Source organism: Chenopodium quinoa, unplaced genomic scaffold (genome assembly GCF_001683475.1).
Source record: "Chenopodium quinoa cultivar QQ74 unplaced genomic scaffold, ASM168347v1, whole genome shotgun sequence".
In the NCBI taxonomy this organism is placed as follows: Eukaryota; Viridiplantae; Streptophyta; class Magnoliopsida; order Caryophyllales; family Amaranthaceae; genus Chenopodium; species Chenopodium quinoa.
In genome coordinates, this window is record NW_018742204.1 from 13,491,863 (window position 1) to 13,511,315 (window position 19,453).

Here is a 19,453-nt window from a genome sequence, read left to right on the forward strand (position 1 = left end):
CCATGGATGGCTTGGGGTTCGTAGTGGGGTGGGTGGGTAGCAGTTCAATTCGTGGTGGGGTGTAGGGGTTTAAATGACGATGGATTGAGGTCGTGAGGGTGGAGCTTAGTGGTGGTGATTTTGGATCATGGTGAGGTGAAGTGGTAATGGTGAGTTGAGATGTTGAAGAAGGTGGATGAAACATGAAGGGGAGAAAGGAGAAAGAAGGGTTTTTTTTTTTTTTTTTTTTTTTTTTTTTTTTTTTTTTTTTTATGTTTCTTCTTCATCTTTCTCTCCTTTCTCCTAACGTGTTGGGGTCGGAATTAGGTGGTGGCCTAGGGAGGTGGTCGGAATTAGGTGGTGGTTAGGGTTTTAGAATTGCAAAATTTGGTGGTGGCTTTGGGTTTAGGAGTGGTCGAAATTCGGAGTGGGATTTATAAGTGGTCAGAATTTAGTGGCTAGGATTTTGAGGTCGGAATTTGATGGAAAGGGGATCGGAATCCGGTGGGAAAGGGTCGAAATCCGAGGTTGTGGTGGTGCATTGTGCGGTGCGATGGTTGTGGTTGTGTGGTGTAGTGTAGTGGTGTCGGCTGTGCGGTGGTTGCTGTGTGGTGAGTTGGTGGTGGAGTTGGTAGCAAGTCCGATGGTGGTGTTTGTAGCAGGATTTCGGCGGTGAAGCTGATAGCCGGTCCGATGGTGGCTGGGAGGTGGTTGAGTTTTTATTTATTTTTTATTTTTTAAAAAAAATTTACTCAATGATATGGTGACATGTGTACATAGTAGGACCCACTACGAATTTATGGATGGAATCCGTTAGCTGGAGGTGATTGGTGGTAAAAGCCAACTTTCATTTTTTTTTATGTGGTGGTAAAATATAACTTTTTTTTTATGTTGGTGTTAAAAGCAAATAAGTGGTTTTTTTTTGAGGTGGTAAAAGTCAAAATAACCTAAAAATAATAACCAAAATAAAAAAGAAAAATAAAAAATTACCGATTGTATAGGTCACAGGTAAAATAGGATTGGTAAGGGAGAGTAAGTAGTAAAGGTGGGATTATTCAAGATTAATTGAAAGGTTGAATTATTTTGGGAGAACTGACGAAAGGTTGGATTATTCTTGGTAAATTTTCCTTTATTTATATATTTTTCTTCCAAACTACCAGTATGCTACCAGTCCTACTATTGACTACAAGAGCACTTCGTAGCTACAAAATGCAATAGCTTAAATATGTGATGTGAGTGTGACAAGCCGACAAGGTAAGATATAAGGTAGTCTTTCAAAAAAAAGGTAAGCTATAAGGTATTGTAACTTACCATTAGAGATCTCTTAAGACTCATACTCTCTTTCCCAAAAGATATCAATAATTAAGTCCATATAAAAAATTAAAGTCTTAAAAAATAGAAAAGATTAACAAAAATAATCCGAACTATTCACTATCTTCTCATTTTACTCCGAACTATCTTTAACTTAGAATAAACCAAAGTATAGGGGGTAGTTCCCAACAACCCCGTTCCTAGAAATTTATGGGCCATAGGCATAATGTAAGAAAATGGCCCCTTACGTAAACAAATTTTTTTACACGCAATAGCTTTAAATATAAGACAATGAAAATAACTTAAATTATTTGAATAGTAAGTCTTCATACACAATATTGGAGTAATAACTTTGCATAATATTTCGATAATTGAATAAATATGAAACGGTGTAATTGAAAAGATTAATATTTTGAAACAGATACTCATAAAAATCGGAAGATTAGAAGAAGAAGAAGAAGAAGAAGAAGAAGAAGAAGAAGAAGAGGTTATATTGCATAATTATCTCCACCTAATTGACATCTAAGTAATTTAATATTAATTGCTAACTAAATGCATTTATTATCTTTTTTAAAAGTAGCTTATTTTTTAACGAGTAAAAACTACAGTTTAGACAATTTAAATTCTACATCTATGCAAATTGTTTTTTTTTTTTGAATTTTTGGGCCCCTTTCTGGTGTGGGCCCTAGGCGGTCTGACTCGAGGCCTACCCCTCCGAGCCGGCCCTGGTTCCCAAACAGGTTCTTTGATGAAGACACTTCCATGGAGAAAATGTAATTAAAAAATTTAGAGTGGGGCCCACATATATTATTTAACTTATTTAACAGGTTGCTAACTTGCTTAAACTAATATGAGCTATTACCCCTATACTTTGGTTTATTCTAAATTAAACACTAGTTCGGATTAAAATGAGAAGATAGTGAATACTTCGAATTATTTTTGTTAATTTTTCTTTAAAAAAATATGTCAAATACATGGACTTCCAAATTCCAAATAAAATGTGTAATGAACAGTATTAATCCATTGATTGGGTCATTTCATAATTAATTTAAGAGTGGGTAGGGTAAGGACTAGGAGGACATCACTCGTGGCAACGTAGGATTTAAGGTAAGTGGGAAATAGTAGTACTGATAATTGATAGCCGGGAAAACAAACCAGGTGTAAACATCTTACTCATTTAAACATCACTCTACTCAAATACAAGCAATTATAAATGTCAACAAAAACATTACCAATTTGGATCATCTTTCTCTCACAACAAAATCATACCTAAATTCTGACTATTACGTCCAAATCTAGAGAGAGAAAAAAATAGTGGCAGTATAATGGAGGAGGAAATAGCAGGGGTTCGAAGCAAAATGGGAAGGTTATGATAGCAATTGATGGGAGTGAGAGTAGCAGTTATGCGCTTAAATGGGCAGTGGAAAATCTTGATCATAAGCTGAAATCCGGTGTCATTATTTTTAATGCTACTTCTGCTGATTATACTGGTGTTTTTTCTGGCAGTTATGGCTCTGTTCGTAAGTTCTTTCTCTCCTCTTCACTTACTATTTTTGGGTTTTCGGTTTAAGTGACTAGATTATTAAAAAAAATTCCTGTTACCGAAAATTAGAACCGGAACCGATTAGGAACTGGCGGGTCTGGTCGGGAAAGTTGGCCTGATCAGACCAGTAAAAGGGAAGGGTCGGGTTACTGATGTTTGAATTAATGTACAATGACTAATTATTTTTGCTTAGAATGAGGGGTAGCTCAAGTGGTTAGAGCTTCCCTCCCGATTTTACGAAATCCTGGCATCAATTCTCATCACCCTTTTGGCCAATTATTGTTATTTTGATACTCTTTTAAAATTGCCCCATTTGATCCAAAATGCTCTCATTAAAAGATGGTTGAATGATCTTAATAAGACGGAGGGAGTACAAAAAGTCGAGTTTAAAATATGTACCACTTCTCAAGGTGTCATTGAAGTTTATACCTTTTAGGCTAAGATTGAGCTATAATAAATTAAAGCTAAAAACAAAATTGATGGTAGAAGTCATTCTTATGTATGATCTTTGTGCAAGATGGTTGTGTTTTGCTGCAAAGTAACTAGACGGTGTTTGGTGAGATTATTAAGCCTTCTGAAGCTAAAGTACTAAATCAGATAGAAAATGTTGCCTAGTATGTAGCTGCTTAATGAATCTTGTGTGCTAGTGCTGTGTTTCTTGTGCTTTCTGGTCTAGGTTGTCGTAGCCTGCTGTCTTTTAAGTTACTTTTGGTCCTGGTCTTCTGATTCTGCTGTCCTGCTGATAGTTGCTGTAGTCGTGTTCTGCTTCTTTTGGTCTTTTAAGCCCGTGGTAGGGTGTTTTTATTGCTAACTAGTTTTGGTGGTGGAATGAGTGTATTAGTTTTATGTTAGTTTATATTCCTAATTTCTTTAACTAATCGGGGATCAAGCTTATGGGGTTTAACTCTTTAACTTATGCCCTCCGTTCACTCGAAGTTGTTAGTCATGTTACAGTATTTCATCTTCAGCCATATAGGAGAATTATGAGAGTTTTTTCTGATACATATTGAGTTATGGATAAGTGACTTTATATAACTAAATTTCTTTCTTGCTATCATGCTATGTAGTGCATAAGATCAAAAAGATGTTGCTTCTTTTGTGACAGTCTTATCCTCTTTCTCATGGAATGAAACTTAATCAGTTTCAAGGAAAACATTTAAAGCAAATACAAAATGTTGGGGGTTACAATTTCTGTTCTTCCTATTATTGGATTGGGAATCAAGCAATGGTTTAAACTTTTAAGTTTTGTTTCTAATCTTAGAGCTGAATTTTTCATACTACCTAGAAAATGATAGATTACAATTATCAGATTCCTAATGTTTAATTTAGATTCAGTGCAGAACTTGTGCTGTAATATTTAATGAATGTTCATTGTCTAAGTAAAATTAGTAAGACTTGAGAGTAGCTATTCGACGTATATATATGACTGCATGCAGTATAATACTCAACAAGTCATTTATCCGTACCACATTCATGTTGTGAGTCTTTTACCTCTATTTATGCAGCTCTTGACCTGGTAACATCACTCCAAGGTGATCAGAAGGACTTTACTGTTTCTCTCCTGACAAAAGCAAAGGAACTCTGTGAAAAGCATGGGGTAAGAACTTTGAAATCTTCACTATTTCTCTGACAGTATAGTATACTGCATTTCATAATCTTTTTGGAAATGCAATCACTTGGCTGATGCACATTTTAAAGGAGAGGAACAGGTTGATAAGAGTGACCAATGTGATGAAGAGAGAGTGATAGACATTAGACAACATTATTATCCAAATTGCGTAATGTTGCAATAATTTTGCGACTTCCCAAAAAGGAATGCATTACTATTAAAAGAGAATGTAGTAACAATCATCATGGAAGATTTAAAGTTCTTAGAGGCAACCTTGTTCAATTATTTGAATACAGTTTTACGGAATTTGGAAGCCATATTTTTATTGCTAGGTCTTAAATAAATATATATATACATCTCATAATGTGAACTTAGCTTGTTGGTACTCGGTACTTAGTATCTTACTGGATACAGATTGATGCTGAGACAGTTGCTTTGATGGGCAATCCAAAAGAAGCCATATGTGATGCAGTACAGAAATTTAATTGTCAGCTACTGATTATTGGCAGCCGTAGTAGGGGACGAATAAGGAGGTTAGTCTGAAGTTCTAATGTTCTATAATCTACTCTAGTAAAATTGTAAGCTATAATAGTGTTCGTACTATGTATGCTCATTTTTACCCTTCTCTTTGAACTGTCTGACGAGTTTTATTGGAGAAATGCATTATTATGCCTAGTGATTGAAAATTGTGTAATAGAGTGAATTGAACTAAAATAGTTTGGTACAGCAAAGAAGTCTTTAAGACCAATGAAGTATAATTTGGTTCAATCTCATGCAATAATTAGGCCAATGAGTCACAAATTGACATGTTTAGCTTAAGATAGTTAATTGTTAAAGCATGCTGAAAATGAGTGATGAAGTTACTGAATCCTCCCCTGGAACCACTTGTTCGCTTTCAGAAAAATGCAAGTAAAGCTGTTGTCTATATTAGTTGGATTACCGTACCAAAATTATAGTATGCATTTGTTAGTCATTTTTTTTTAATAAAGCAATTATACAAAGCCTATTCCAAGCTATGTACTTCATATTATGAATAGTAGTGATTCTCCCTAGCTTCCTTTCTTATGTCCTTGGGCGATCCATTGCAGATTAAAATTGGAGATGTTTAATGCAAGACTAAACAACATTTCTCATATTTTGTGCTGTAACACCAATAGATTGGTTACTTTATTCCATGAGGAATGTTTAGTTTGATTTTCTGCTATAACCGTCCTGGGAAATACATTATGGATTAACCAGATAGTGAATTATGCATGACCCCCCTACCTTTTTTCAGTTTTCTTTCCCTCTTATTTATATCTTTCTTGCAGGACTGTCCTTGGAAGTGTGAGCGACTACTGTGTTCACCATGCAAAGTGTCCTGTCCTCGTTGTAAAGCCATCTGTTTGAAGGAAATATCAATTTGCAGCTATGTAAAGGCATGATATCTTTGTTTTCCAGCATATTGTGCTAAATATTGCTGATATTTGTATATATGCAGCTTTTATACCAGCTCGATATGATACATATTACTGTTGTTCCACTAGTAAAAATATGCAGGGTTTGTTATATCAAAGAGCTAAAATTTTGTGACATTTTTTTATAGCTGTTTGTACGAAGTTTAATCAAGTTCAGTTGCTGTAAGAAAATTCTGTGTGATTCCTGCAGGTTGGGTTAGCCAACGAGGGATATCACTAGGTGGACATGAGATTTGTGTATTTAGGTTATCTTTATGTTAGATGTCACTTACTAACATATCAAAGTATTGCAGGAAATTACATGGTGATGTTGGCAGCTAAACCAGTTACCATGTATTAAGTAGATCAAGTGGTAGATTGATCCCATTTCAAGTTAGAATATGCTGTGTTGCTTGCTTTAGATTTGGGATTTAGATTTTCATTGTAGTAACATATTGGCAGCCCTAACACTTAGCTGTTCCTGCATGGCTTCCTTGACCATTAAAGCTGAGAACGCAGGAACAACTACTTTCTTGCAGGTCCATTTTTCCGATGGAAGATAGAATGTGTAGGATTAATAATTAAAAATAAAACTAAAAATTTGTGAATAACGTAAAGTTAAAGACGAATCTAATGAAATCTTTAAGGACTGTGTTTTCGTTTATGTATAAATGACCAAAAATAGAGATAACTGAGTATATAAGTAGTGTAAAATCAATGTGTTTTAACTAAAAAAAACGGAGAAAGTCCATAACACAAATTATTAACTGCAGATCTGACTATAAAGATAACACAAAGGCACAAATGATACAACAGCAAGGGTCCAATAATGAATTATTGTACAAACAGAAGACTTGTTGTAGTTGGTTGACGAAGACTTACTTTAATTAGTGTCCATTTACTGAACAAATTGTCTATTCCATTAATAATTGTTTACCTGCTCAAGATGTTGATAAAGGAGAAGATAAACATATTATTCCATCTTTTTACAAATATTGCAATTTATAATCTGAATTGGTATCTATTCTTATTCTTGTTGGATCATTAGAGAGAGAGAGAGAGAGAGAGAGAGAGAAAAAAAAAAAAAAAAAAACTAAATGGCTAGTACTATACTACAAATCATAATTACCCCTATCACTGAAGTTGCAAAACTTTTGGTTATTCCCCTGAAACATGAAGTTGGTTATCTTGTGAAATTCCGCAGAAACATCGAAGATCTTAGAAGTAAAACAACTGAGCTTGAGATAACCCAGGAGACAGCAAGATATACCACAGATGCAGCTCGCCGCAGAGGAGAATTCACAACTAAAGAAATGGAACAATGGCTGATAAAGACAGAGATGATTGTGACTGATGTGCAGAAGCTTTTGGGTGGATTAAGAGAGGAAGATAAGGGAAAGTTCAATTTCTGCTGCACAAATTTACGCAGTCATTATTCATCAAGCAAAAGAGCAGCAAAGTTGCTCAAAGTTGTCAATGAGCTGAAAGGTAGTTTACAACAGATTCCAGTGTCTCAACCAGCACCACCGCCTAGCATTGAAATGATGCCTACAGGTGATTTTGATGCTTTTGAATCTACTAAAGTCGCTATGGGGAAAATCATTGAGGCATTAAAGCATGATGATAACCAGATTATTGGGGTGTATGGAATGGGTGGAGTGGGGAAGACCTCATTGATTAGAGAAGTAGCAAAGTATGCCAAGATCACGGGTATGTTTGATGAGGTTGTTATTGCTACTGTGTCTCGGAATCCTGTTATGCTGAAAATCCAGAGAGAGATTGCAGAAGGCTTAGGTTTGCAGTTGAAAGAGGAAACTGAGCATGTGAGATCTTTGAGACTGGCTGAAAGGCTGAAGCAAGAAAGACGACTTTTTTAATTTTGGATGATGTGTGGGAGAGATTGGACTTGTCCTGGGTAGGCATTTCTTCAGGGAAGGATAGAAGTAATTGTAAAATTGCGATAACTACTAGAAACCTTGATGTGTGCAGTGAGATGTATTGCAATGTTAGTGTAGTAGTTGAACCCCTCTCTCAGCAAGATTCATGGGATCTTTTCAAGAAGTTTGCATGAGATGTTGTGGAATCACCTGACTTGAACAGTTTGGCAAATGAAGTTGCTAAGAAATGTGGAGGTTTGCCAATAGCTTTGGTGACACTGGGAAGGGTCTTAAGGAATAAAGAACCACGATTTTGGGAAGATGCAGCATTTCAACTGCGAGAATCAAGCCCCGTGAACATCAAAGGGATGCATAAAATGGTCTTTTCATGTCTCAAGCTAAGTTTTGATGAGTTTCGGGATGAAGAGTCTAAAATGTGCTTTCTATATTGTGCCCTCTTTCCTGAAGATTATGATGTTCGCATTGAAGATCTTTTGAGATATGGAATTGGTGAAAGACTGTTTTCTGATGATTTAACTCTCGAACAGGCAAGAAACAAGGTACATTCTATAATCAGTAACCTTAAAGCTTCTTGCCTTCTGCTGAGTGGTAAGAATGAAGAATCTGTAAAAATGCATGATGTATTTCGTGATTTGGCCATATCAATTGCTTCCAGCAATGATTACAGTTTCATGGTAAAGGCAGGCTCAGGATTGAAGGAGTGGCCCAGCAAATTGCATTATGTTATGAGGATGTCTTTGATCAACAACGAGTTTAATATGTTTAGTGGACAAGATGAATATCCAGAGCTCATGCTACTTCTGCTTCAAAATAACACATCACTAAAGGCTATATCAGATGGCTTCTTTGCTGGGATGAAAGCACTCCAAGTACTTGATCTCAGCAATATGCCAAGTCTGGTGGCGTTACCCACCTCACTCTCTTTTCTCACAAACTTAAAGACTCTTTGTGTGGAAAACAATAATCTGAAAGATGGATCTGCACTTGGAGAGCTGAAATCAATCGAAATTCTTAGCCTGCGAAAGTCTTCATTTGCCAGGTTTCCAGAAGAAATCAAAAGATTGACTAATCTCCGGCTACTGGACTTGAGTGAGATGCCCCTAGTTTGACAGCTTTATGGAGAGGTGTAGCTCCATCTACAAGTTTTCAGAGCTTGAAACGTGTGAAAGTTGAGGACTGTAAACTGGTAAAGATTCTCTTCCCCTTAGCTATTGCTAAAATGCTAAATCAGCTGCAATACTTGGAGATATCAAATTGCGAAGTTATGGAAGCTGTAATTGGTTACATTGGAGATCATGAGATTCAGATGGGTGCGCCATCAGGTCAGCTAAATGATACCTGCACAGGGGTAGAGTATACCCATACCATCTTTCCTTGGCTGCAGGAATTAAAGCTGCAACATTTGAAGAACATCAGAAGCCTTACTCAACCATGGTTCCTTCTTGTTTTTCCAACTTTAGAACATCTAACGGTGTTCTCATGTCCATGCCTCAAGCTTCCCATAGGGCCTGAAGGCTTGGAAAGATTGATTGAGGTAAGAGTAGAAAGAAAGTGGTTTGAAGAGTTGGAATTTGAGAACAATGAAACAAAAATATCACTGCGAAAATGCTTTACAGGTAAATTAACTAGTGCAGGCCTTTTCACTGCCTACTTTACTTGCTATCAATAGTATATCTGCAGCAATGTATAGCAATAGTCTTAATAATCAAACATGACATATTTGCAGATACAAGCTCATCGACTCAATGAAGCATCACCCATACTAGGAACTAGGAAGGAAAGGGGTCATCAAGGGAGCTCACTATTTATGGTGGTTAGTCAAAGGAAATTTTGTCAAATAGATGAATTTGTGTTAGAGATGGATCATTTAGCTAATGACATAGTGGTTTCTAGGAAGTGATGAGTATAAAAAAGAAAAAACTTCTCAAGCAAACTTCAATTTTCCTCTTTTTTACTACACCGCCTTTGAAAACAATGATAAAGTTGAACTGTAAGTTGTAACACATGCAATGGAGGGGTTAAAGAAAAGGAAAGTAAGCAAGTAGCTACAAATCTACAATACCTCAATGGTATTATTATTATTATTAGGTAAAATTGCTAAAAATAATACAACCTTTGTCCCATTCTTTTTTAATAATATAACCTTTTGATTATTTTGTAATAATACAACCTTTACGGGTGTTATTTTAAACAAGATAAAAATCGAATTTTCGGTGAGTTTTGAGGTGGGAAAAGGGGAGGGGATATTCCATCCTTCCTCATCCCCACCACCAAAAACTCATCCTTTTCCTTTCCTAACCTCAAAGTCCACCAAAAATTTGATTTTATCTTGTTTAAAATGAACACCCCTAAAGGTTGTATTATTACAAAATAAGCCAAAGGTTGTATTATTAAAAAAGAATGGGCCAAATGTTGTATTATTTTTAGCAATTTTTCCTTTTTTTTTTTAATGTATTTTGTTCTGTAATAACATATTAGTTGTTAGTACTGAAACCAGTCCGTGTAAATGCTATTAATTGTAAATTCTCCTGTCAATGAAGTCTTAGAATGGAAACTTGTGTTTTTATTAATATTGGAGGTAGTCTAGTTATCCTAGGATATTATTGTGATATATTTTAGGAAACATATCTTGTGTAAAGATATGATAGAATATTGTGGAATATTAGGGGTGTTACCTTAGTGATATATGTATATATACTCTTGTATTGAGCCGTGGAGTTGAATGAGAATCGAGGTGAATATTTCATAAATTGTCTCTAATTTAACATGGTATCAAGAGCCTAGTTTCGATCTCAATTTTTTTTTTCGATTGATCAATTTACATAATTGACGATTGTTTTCCTGCCTTTGAGTACCGATTAATTTTTTTTTTAAAAAAAAATTTCCCTTCATTGAATTGTGAGTGATGACTGGAGGTTCTGGTGATGGAGGAAAAACAAAGGTAGACATGATCTATCACCTAGGGCCGAGTGACAGCCCGGAAATATCATAACTCCGAATCAACTTTGAAGAGATAATTATGATGAGTGGGCGAGAGCTATTCGTACCTCCTTGAAGGCCAAGAGAAAATACGGCTTTATTGAGGGTTCAATCCCGAAGCCAATTGATGCTGACAAACTGGAGGATTGGGCAGCAGTTCATTCAATGTTGGTAGCGTGGATCACAAACACTTTAGATCGTTCGGTGCGGGCTACAATTGGTGAATATATAATTAGTATACACTAGACCCTAGTGTAGGTACCATAACCTACACCCCCTACAAAACGCAGCGTTTTGCGTTTTTCCCCTACCCCCACAAACTACAGTAACTACCCCCACTAACCACAGTAAAAAAAAAAACTATCCATATCAAATTATTCTCTCTCTAAAAACCATCTTCTTCATTTTTGTAGAATTTCTCTCTCATCAACACCGTCGAATCGGAACGAAATTCTCTTCAAATTATTGCAAAATTGCTTCAAAACACTTCATAATTACTTCAAATGTCTGATATTCGAGATGAAATTAAACAATCGCAGCAGCATTTTGATAAAGAGTAAGTAATTTTGTTCATTTGATTACGATTTTAGTACAATTTTTGTATGAAGCATAATTTTGGTTCTTTTCCTTGTGATTGTAGAGTGATTTTGCAAAAAAAACGCTTTAGAGAAGAACATGGAAGATAAAACTGGAAAATCAGAGCAAAATGTTACCAAAGAGTAAGTAATTTTGTTCATATTCTTGCGATGACAATTATAGTGCGATTTTATGTGTGAAACCTAATTTTTGTTCAATTTTTTGCAATTGTAGTATGATTTTGGAGAAAAATACTTCACAGACGAGTAATTTGTTGAAAATTTCTGAAGAAATGTATGAACCCTAACTTTTGTAAAACCTAATTTTTGTTAAAATTTTTTGCGATTGTAGTAATTGTTCTAAGATTTTACTGAAAATAACTAAAACATTAACAATTTATTAAATAAAACAGAGACGATGATGATGATGTACCTCTTCAGTCAAGAGTAGACAAATTGAAAAAAAAACCGCCAAAATGATCCAATTGTAGATCCGGAACTTTTAAAAGATATTGACAAGTCAATTGGTACGGATTTAACAATGTCTCCACTACCAAGGTAATTAGTCATTTACAGAATATATTATGTTCATGTCTAATATGCTAGTTGTATTTGATAAAATTGGTTTTATCTTTGTTTAATATGTTATTTGTATATGATCATATTTGATACTCATAATGTTCATTTATAGATATAGTTATGATCATATATTTATATTTGTTCATATGAGTATTTATTGAGATTTAAAAACAAAAGTACATTTCATTGAAACATCATTGTATATGATCATATTTGATACTCATAATGTTCATTTATAGATATAATTATGATCATATATGTATATTTGTTCATTTGAGTAGTCATTGAGATTTAAATAACAAATATACATTTCATTAAATCATCATGCACATATATAAATATGATAATAATCATTTCAGTGATATGCATTCAAACTAATGTCATGTAATTAATTTATAATGTAGTGATGTGCCATTTAGAGTGATACACTTGCTTCAATTTAGAGATGGGAAATCTGAACCATTAACTCTAAAGAAGGTTATACAACAAAATGAATATGGTAATAGTTATGAAAGATACACTTTAAACAAGTAAGTTTATATGTATAAAATAATTGTTTTTACATTAAATTATTGTACATTGTATATATATACCAAACTTATTAGGTAATTCTTAAAATTTTAGTGAAAAAAAAAAGGTTCGAGTGAAATTTGTTATGTCAAAATCAAGACCACCAGAGACAAATCAAACAATAAGGTATAAAAGCTTTATACAAAATAACTAATTATCTTCTTCATTGTATAAATTAGTTCATACTTTAATATCATATTATATAAAATAATTCTGTTTTTTTTAAGTGAACAAAGTGAGAACATTCCTGCTACTAATGCAACAACTAAGAGTGTGTCTGCTACACATAACACAACTGACAAAGAGAGCAGGGATGAAAGGTATACTAATGATCAATTTTATATAAACAAATGTTCATTTTTATAACAGTATATTTTATGTACAATTTATGTGCATTTTTTATTTAAAGTATTTCTTAATATTGATTTCAGCAAGCAAGAAGAAGTTCAACCAAAAGTGCAAAGCAATCCAGTAAAGAATAGTCTTGGCCAAAAGTAAGAAAACTTAAATGTTCAATTTAGATAGACTATATGTTCATTTGAAAATCAGTACAAAAAAGTTTGCTCATGGCCAATAGTAATATAAGTTATATGTTCATTTTTTTATTTACTAATCAAAATTGTAAATTCAAACATATTTTTAATGAAATATCAGAAAACCCAAAGATGATTCAAGAATAACAACATTAAAGGACAAGATGCAAGAAATACATTTAGACATAGAGAGAAACCCAAAGTATGTTTAAATTTAAATAATTGAATTAATTTAATCAATTAATGAATATATTTCAAAGTTAATATCATACATTTACAGAAAGTACAAAGAATCGACAATCAGAATTATGAGAAATCTCAAAAGAATGGAAAAGGCAAGCAAGGAAATCAGGAAAGGTAAATGATCATATTTATTGAATATTTTTGTTTAATAGTCATAAATATCAATTTTAACAATACTATTACTTTTGAAGGTGAAGCAAAAAAGAAAGAAAAAGGGCCAATAGAAGAGAAAACTGTGGAAAAAGGTAAAAATTTTAAAATGTACATTTTTATTACAAAAAATGTTCATATTGGAAAAGCATAATATTAAATATTCAATAAGATTAAAAAAATTAAATTTTAACTAAATAAATTTTAATAGAAGTACAAGAAGGAAAAAAAGGGACTGAAAAAGAGAAAAGCCCTAAAGACAAAACTGTGGAAGATGTCTTTCCAAAGACAACAAATGTAGAAGGTAAAAATTTATAAATGTACATTTTTATTACATAAAATGTTCATATTGGATCTACATAATATTGAATGTTCAATAAGATTAAAAAAATATATAAATATTAACTAATTAAATTTTCATAGAAGGACAAGAGGGAAAAAAAGAGCCTGAAAAGGAGAAAATCCCTAAAGAGAAAACAGTGGAAGATGAGTCTACAAAGACAACAGATCCGAAAGGTAAATAGTGGAAAATGTACATATTCATTACCTGAAATGTTCATTTATATTGTATATAGTAAACTTTTGTCATCCAATTTAATAATGTTTATTTAATCTTTTATATTTGATCATTTCATATGCAGCACAAATTGCACCTGATTTTGTTCAAATTGAGGATGAAACTTATCTTCTAGATCAAGATGATGATAAAGTTTCCACAAAACTTAGTGAGGAGACAGCTCCATCATCACAAAAAAGTGATCAGTCAACCAAAATGAAAACAAGATACAAAATGGTTGCAAGGAAAAACAAAAACAAAAGCCTTGTTGTTGTGCCAAGTGGTAGAATTACAAGGAGCCAAGGTAATCATAATACTTTTCTGTTACACAATAAATATTACACTTTCAAATATACTAACATAAATTTTTTTAAAAACAATAGATGTTCTGTTAGATGAATCTAAAAAGGGAAGCCTGAAGAAGGATGTTGAGCCTGCTAAAGAAACCGCAAAAATAGGACAGAAGAGAAGAATGTCTACAAGGAATTTTCCTATTCAAAAGGAAGCTGATGCACCACCTCCAGCACCTACTCCAATAAAAAAAATGGCAGGTGCTCCTGCTGAATATCCTCCAGACCAAGGCAAAAAGGGTAAATGTTCAATCTTAATGTATAGAATGATCATTTATGATGGTATATCATTAATGTTCAATTTCAATATATAGGTGGGAAAAAGAAAACTCTAGAAGTGAAGAAAACTTCTAAGGTTGCTGGCAAAAGAAAAGCAGGTATATAATGATATATTATAAATGTTCAATTTCTATATATAGAATGATCATTTGAGAAAACAATTTTGTTCATTTTATCATTTGCTTACTGTACATTTTCAATACTTAAACAAAATTATATATTTAATTTTCAGATGTCAGTCCTGCCAAGAGAAATGCTGGAAAGAGAAAAAAAATACAAGAAGTACCATCAGATGAACCCTCTCAAGATCCTGACAGTGATGATGATAGTGAAGAGTCAGTTTATAGAGCAGAAGAAGAGCCTGTCAGTGAGGATGATTATGAGGTGGAGGAAGAGGAGGAAGAGGAAGAAGTAAAGCCAAGGAAGAAACAGGCAAAGAAAGGGAATTCAGTGAAGGCAAAGGTTGAAAAGGAGGAGCAAAAGATGGTACTGTATGATGAAGGAAAGATTGAAGGTAGGAGAAAAAAGAAAATGAAAACTGAAATGGTTCAAGCAATAGAAACTGATGAAGTTGAGGAAATTCAGGAAGATGAATTTGAGGAAGAGAAATCTTCAAAGAGAGGAGGACATGTGAAGTTCATTGCATGGATAAAAAAGATGACACCTACCCAAAAACAACAAATTATTGATATAGGGTTAGGATCACTTCTTGACATTAGTTTACCTCAACTTGATCAAAAGTTCTGTAACTGGTTATTGGGAAGTTTTGAAGAAAATAGCCAGTATTTTGAACTACCAAAGAATGAAAAAATAGAAATTGAGGTAGAGGATGTTAGGGTAGTTTATGGCTTGCCTACAGGAGAAATTCCAATTGTTGAGCCAAAGTCTGATAAAATTAGTGAGGAGTATGCAGAATTTCTGAAGAAATGGAGAAAATCATGGTCAGGAAAAACTCCATCAGTGAGTCAGGTATGATCAGTTTTAAATGTTCATTTTAAATACATTAAATGATCAAAAGTATAAATGTTTTGTTCATTTTGTTTGCAGATTGTGAATGGATACATAAATGATAAATTCACCAACAACAGACCACCAAGTGAACATTTCATTACTAACTTTTTAGCAGTGGCTGTGAACTGCTTGATGAAATGTGTATCAAACAATCAATGCCATTTCAAATTTCTTTATTCTATGATGGACAAAGAAAACATAAAAAATTTGAACTGGTGTCAGTTTGTATATGACTCACTTATCAAATGTCATGTTGATTGGAGAAAGCAGCAAGGCAAGGGGTTCTACAAAGGCCCTCTTCAATTTCTGATGGTATATTCTTAGATACAAGATGTTCATTTAAATTTAAATAAATGCACTTTTTTTTATTGTTTATGTTCTGTTCCATGTTTTCTTTTTTCTTGTAGTTGTTCTATTTTGATAGAGTTCAGAGGTTAGACAAAAGGCCTCCAAGAACAATTCCTATCATATCTGCATGGAATAGAGACATGGTTCTTGAGAGGTTGAAGATTGAATTAGAATTGGGATTTGGGAGAGGGAAAATTCTACCAAGGATTGCTGCAGAAGTTGAAGAAAGTCCTAAGGTTATAAAATGATCACTTTTGTTAACATAAATGTTCATTTGTATAATCTGAAATGTTCAACTGCATAATTTTTAATATTCATTCATATAGGTTTTTATGGATGATTTTGTTTCCCTGGTAAAAACAACTTGTTCAAACCTGTCAAAGCTTTCTTCAAAATTGGTGAAGGCAAAGGATATCTTCCCTGGAAATGACTTGGTGAAAAAAGTTGATGAAGTTTTAGGAAAGGTGGTAGCTAGGGAACCATCAATTCTAAGCCAAGATGAAGAATTCTTTGGCAGTGAGGATTTCCTAAATGCACTTGCACAAGCTGAGAAGAATCTGATGCAAGGGTCTGAAAAGCAAACAACTGAGAAGCAAATGACTGGGAAGAAATTAACCAAAAAGGGAAAGGAAAAAGAACAAGAATATGACATCAGAAAAGCTTTCAGCTTGGGGTTGACTCCACCTTCTCCAGCCATTGGTAAATTCTAACTAAAAGAGACTATATATCCTAATTTTTATATGAAAAATTCTAAATTTGTGGTCTAAATTGTCCTAAACAGAAACAGGGCCCACCTTTTCAACACTTGGTGATATAATTGAACAACCAATAATTTCAACAAATGGTAATATGTTCATATATTTAATAATAATGTACATAAACTTAAGTAGAAATGTTCATTTCTAATTATTATGTGTAAATACTATTAACTTAGTGTATCTCCAAAATGATGATTTATAATACAGCTGGAGAAAAGGATGTGGGTAAAACTTCAGCAGCTTCAGAACAAAGAATTGAAGAATTTTCTAGAACTGGTATAATGTTCAATTAAAAAGTGTAAAATGTTCATTTACAAACAAGAAATATTCATTATTAATTGTATTATTTTGTTAGACGCAGCAACTGGTTCAAAACTTGATGCTGACACTAGGTCAGATAATGAAGGATTGCCTAGAACAGGTATAATGTTCAATTATAAATACTCAAATGTTCATTTACAAAGAAATTATATTATATCTAATTAAATTTTTTCTTAGATGCAGGATCTGGTTCAGTGGTTGATGCTGACCCTAGGTCAGATGGTGGTGAAAAAAGTGATGATCCAAAAAACACAGTTGGAGGTGGAAAACAAAACAAGGAAGATGTTTTTGAAAAAACAAAAAATGATGAAAAAGTGGAGGGGTAAAATCCTGAAGACATGTCTTACTATTAGGGTTATGTAATGGTGTAGGATAAAATATCTAGATGGAACAATTTAACTTATGTTACTATCGTGTTGTAACTTGAAACTGGTGTTTCTCAAACTATTGTATGTGTGAACATTATTTTGTTGAATATGTAATATGAATGTGTGGTTTATGTTAAATCAATAGGTTTATGTTAAATCAATATCTTTCATTTTATGAATTGAAAATGATTCAGGGTGTTACATAAGAAGCTTTTATTTTATTAATATGTACTGACATTGTTTCACTTTTCAGTGAAAACAAGAAGATTGTTGCTTCATCCTCAAAAGTCACAAAAAGGTACATTATTTATATTAAGTAAATGTTCAAAAATAATAATGAACATTTTCATATACCTAAATGTACATTTGTGTTATGTAATATGACCAGGAATGATGATAAGAAAAAGTCAATTGCAGAAAAGAAGAAAAAAACTGAAAAGGAAAAGGTTGAAAGGTATAATTTCAAATTTATTTATATACACTCAAATGTTCATTTATGTTCCTCATAATTTTCTTAATTTAACAATATTTTATATTGAACAACAAGACCAAAACGCGAAAAGAAAACACTTCCTCCTGCTTTCCGATCTCCTTACTTGGTCAAGTACAAGGATCTGTTTAAAGATGAGAAAGCCATGAACCAAATTGCAGTAGACTTTTCTCTTGGTGGAAAAGATGAAAGGTAATTACTTACACTAATTAAACTTAAGGTTTAATATCTTTTATAAAAATATGTTCACATTCATATTATTAAATGTTCATAATGCAGTGCACTCTTATACTATGATGGCTTGAATCTCATCAATAGAAATGAAATGAAAACTCTTGGAGATGATGTTGAAGTGACAAATTGTGTCATAGATGGATGGGCAAGGTTTCTTAATCATAAAAAGCCGAGAAACAAGATTTATTTCTCAACAGTGCTTCATGTTAGTCTTTCTTCTTTTTTTATATTATTGATTCTATTTTCCTATGATAAATAATTGCTAAAAATTCATTTAACTTCTATATGTTTGTTTGTATTTCAACAGCACATTATGTGCACAAATAAAGTTTGTCAAGAAGGATCATCAATGAAGACAAGAATTAATGCCTTCATAGAAAGAATTGACAATGAACTGAAGTTGAATAAAATTGACAGCATTGTTGGATATAAACAGGTATTAATTCTTGTTTAATACAAATGTTCAATTACCTTCAATATATTGTCCAATAACATTATATAATTTGTTCAGGTCTTCTTCCCAGTATCAACTTCTCAACATTTTTTTCTGTTGTGCGTCAATCATATAGAAGACAAAATTCATATAATTGACAATAGAAAACTACCAAAAAAGGTATCAGTCCAAGCAAAATATGAAGAACAACCAAAAATGATGGTGAGATAATATGTTCATTTATAGTTGACTACATGATCAATTATATTTTATTAATTGTTCATGTCTTCATCACAATACAAACTTCTAAACAATTTTTACTCTTTTTTCTATCAGTTAAAAGGATTGGCAGAGTACATGAAACACCTTGGATATCAAGATGCAAAAAGAATTGAAGACTACACAGTTGTTTTGGAAAAGATGAAATGGCGTAGCAACAATGACTATACAAACTGTGGAGTTTACATTATGAAGCATATGGAAACCTTCACTGCTGATCCTAATGAGAGCTGGATTTGTGATTTAAAACCAAACAATGTAAGAGTTATAAATGATCAATTATTTAAGATATAATATTCATTTATGAAACAGTAAAGATTGTTTAATTAAAATTTGACAATTCATTTTGTTCAACAGGTGGAACAAATTAGAAATCTAAGGCTCCAATACACAGCAGAACTGATGTTATTTGAAGAAAACACTGAATCAAGAGCAAATAGAAGGAAAGCTAGAAAATTTGCAACTTTGTAGTTTCAAATGTTCATTTACAACTATGTATATGTTCATTTCTTATATATGACTATTTTTTTTTTTTAGAAGTAGACTTATGGATTTTATTTTAATATTATTGTAATTGATATTTCATTTTAATCTTTGAATGAAAGTTTTTTATATAATAGA

The 19,453-nt window shown here is 32.9% G+C and overlaps 2 protein-coding genes and 1 pseudogene across 2 annotated transcripts; all 3 read left to right on the forward strand.

The window, feature by feature from the left end:
- The first annotated feature begins 2,659 nt into the window (after positions 1-2,659).
- Positions 2,660-6,119, forward strand: LOC110729971 (universal stress protein PHOS32-like). Its single transcript, XM_021909788.1, has 6 exons — positions 2,660-2,810; positions 4,339-4,430; positions 4,857-4,975; positions 5,753-5,825; positions 5,923-5,982; positions 6,090-6,119. The coding sequence occupies exons 1-6, from the start codon at positions 2,660-2,662 to the stop codon at positions 6,117-6,119; spliced, it is 525 nt and encodes a 174-aa protein (XP_021765480.1).
- Positions 5,847-10,346, forward strand: LOC110719029 (annotated as a pseudogene).
- Positions 10,347-17,720: 7,374 nt separating this feature from the next.
- LOC110719037 lies at positions 17,721-19,382 on the forward strand. Its single transcript, XM_021897953.1, has 6 exons — positions 17,721-18,078; positions 18,166-18,325; positions 18,428-18,556; positions 18,632-18,775; positions 18,890-19,090; positions 19,190-19,382. Exons 1-6 carry the CDS (start codon positions 18,032-18,034, stop codon positions 19,301-19,303), a joined length of 795 nt encoding a protein of 264 aa, XP_021753645.1. The 5' UTR covers positions 17,721-18,031; the 3' UTR covers positions 19,304-19,382.
- The last annotated feature ends 71 nt before the right edge of the window (positions 19,383-19,453 follow it).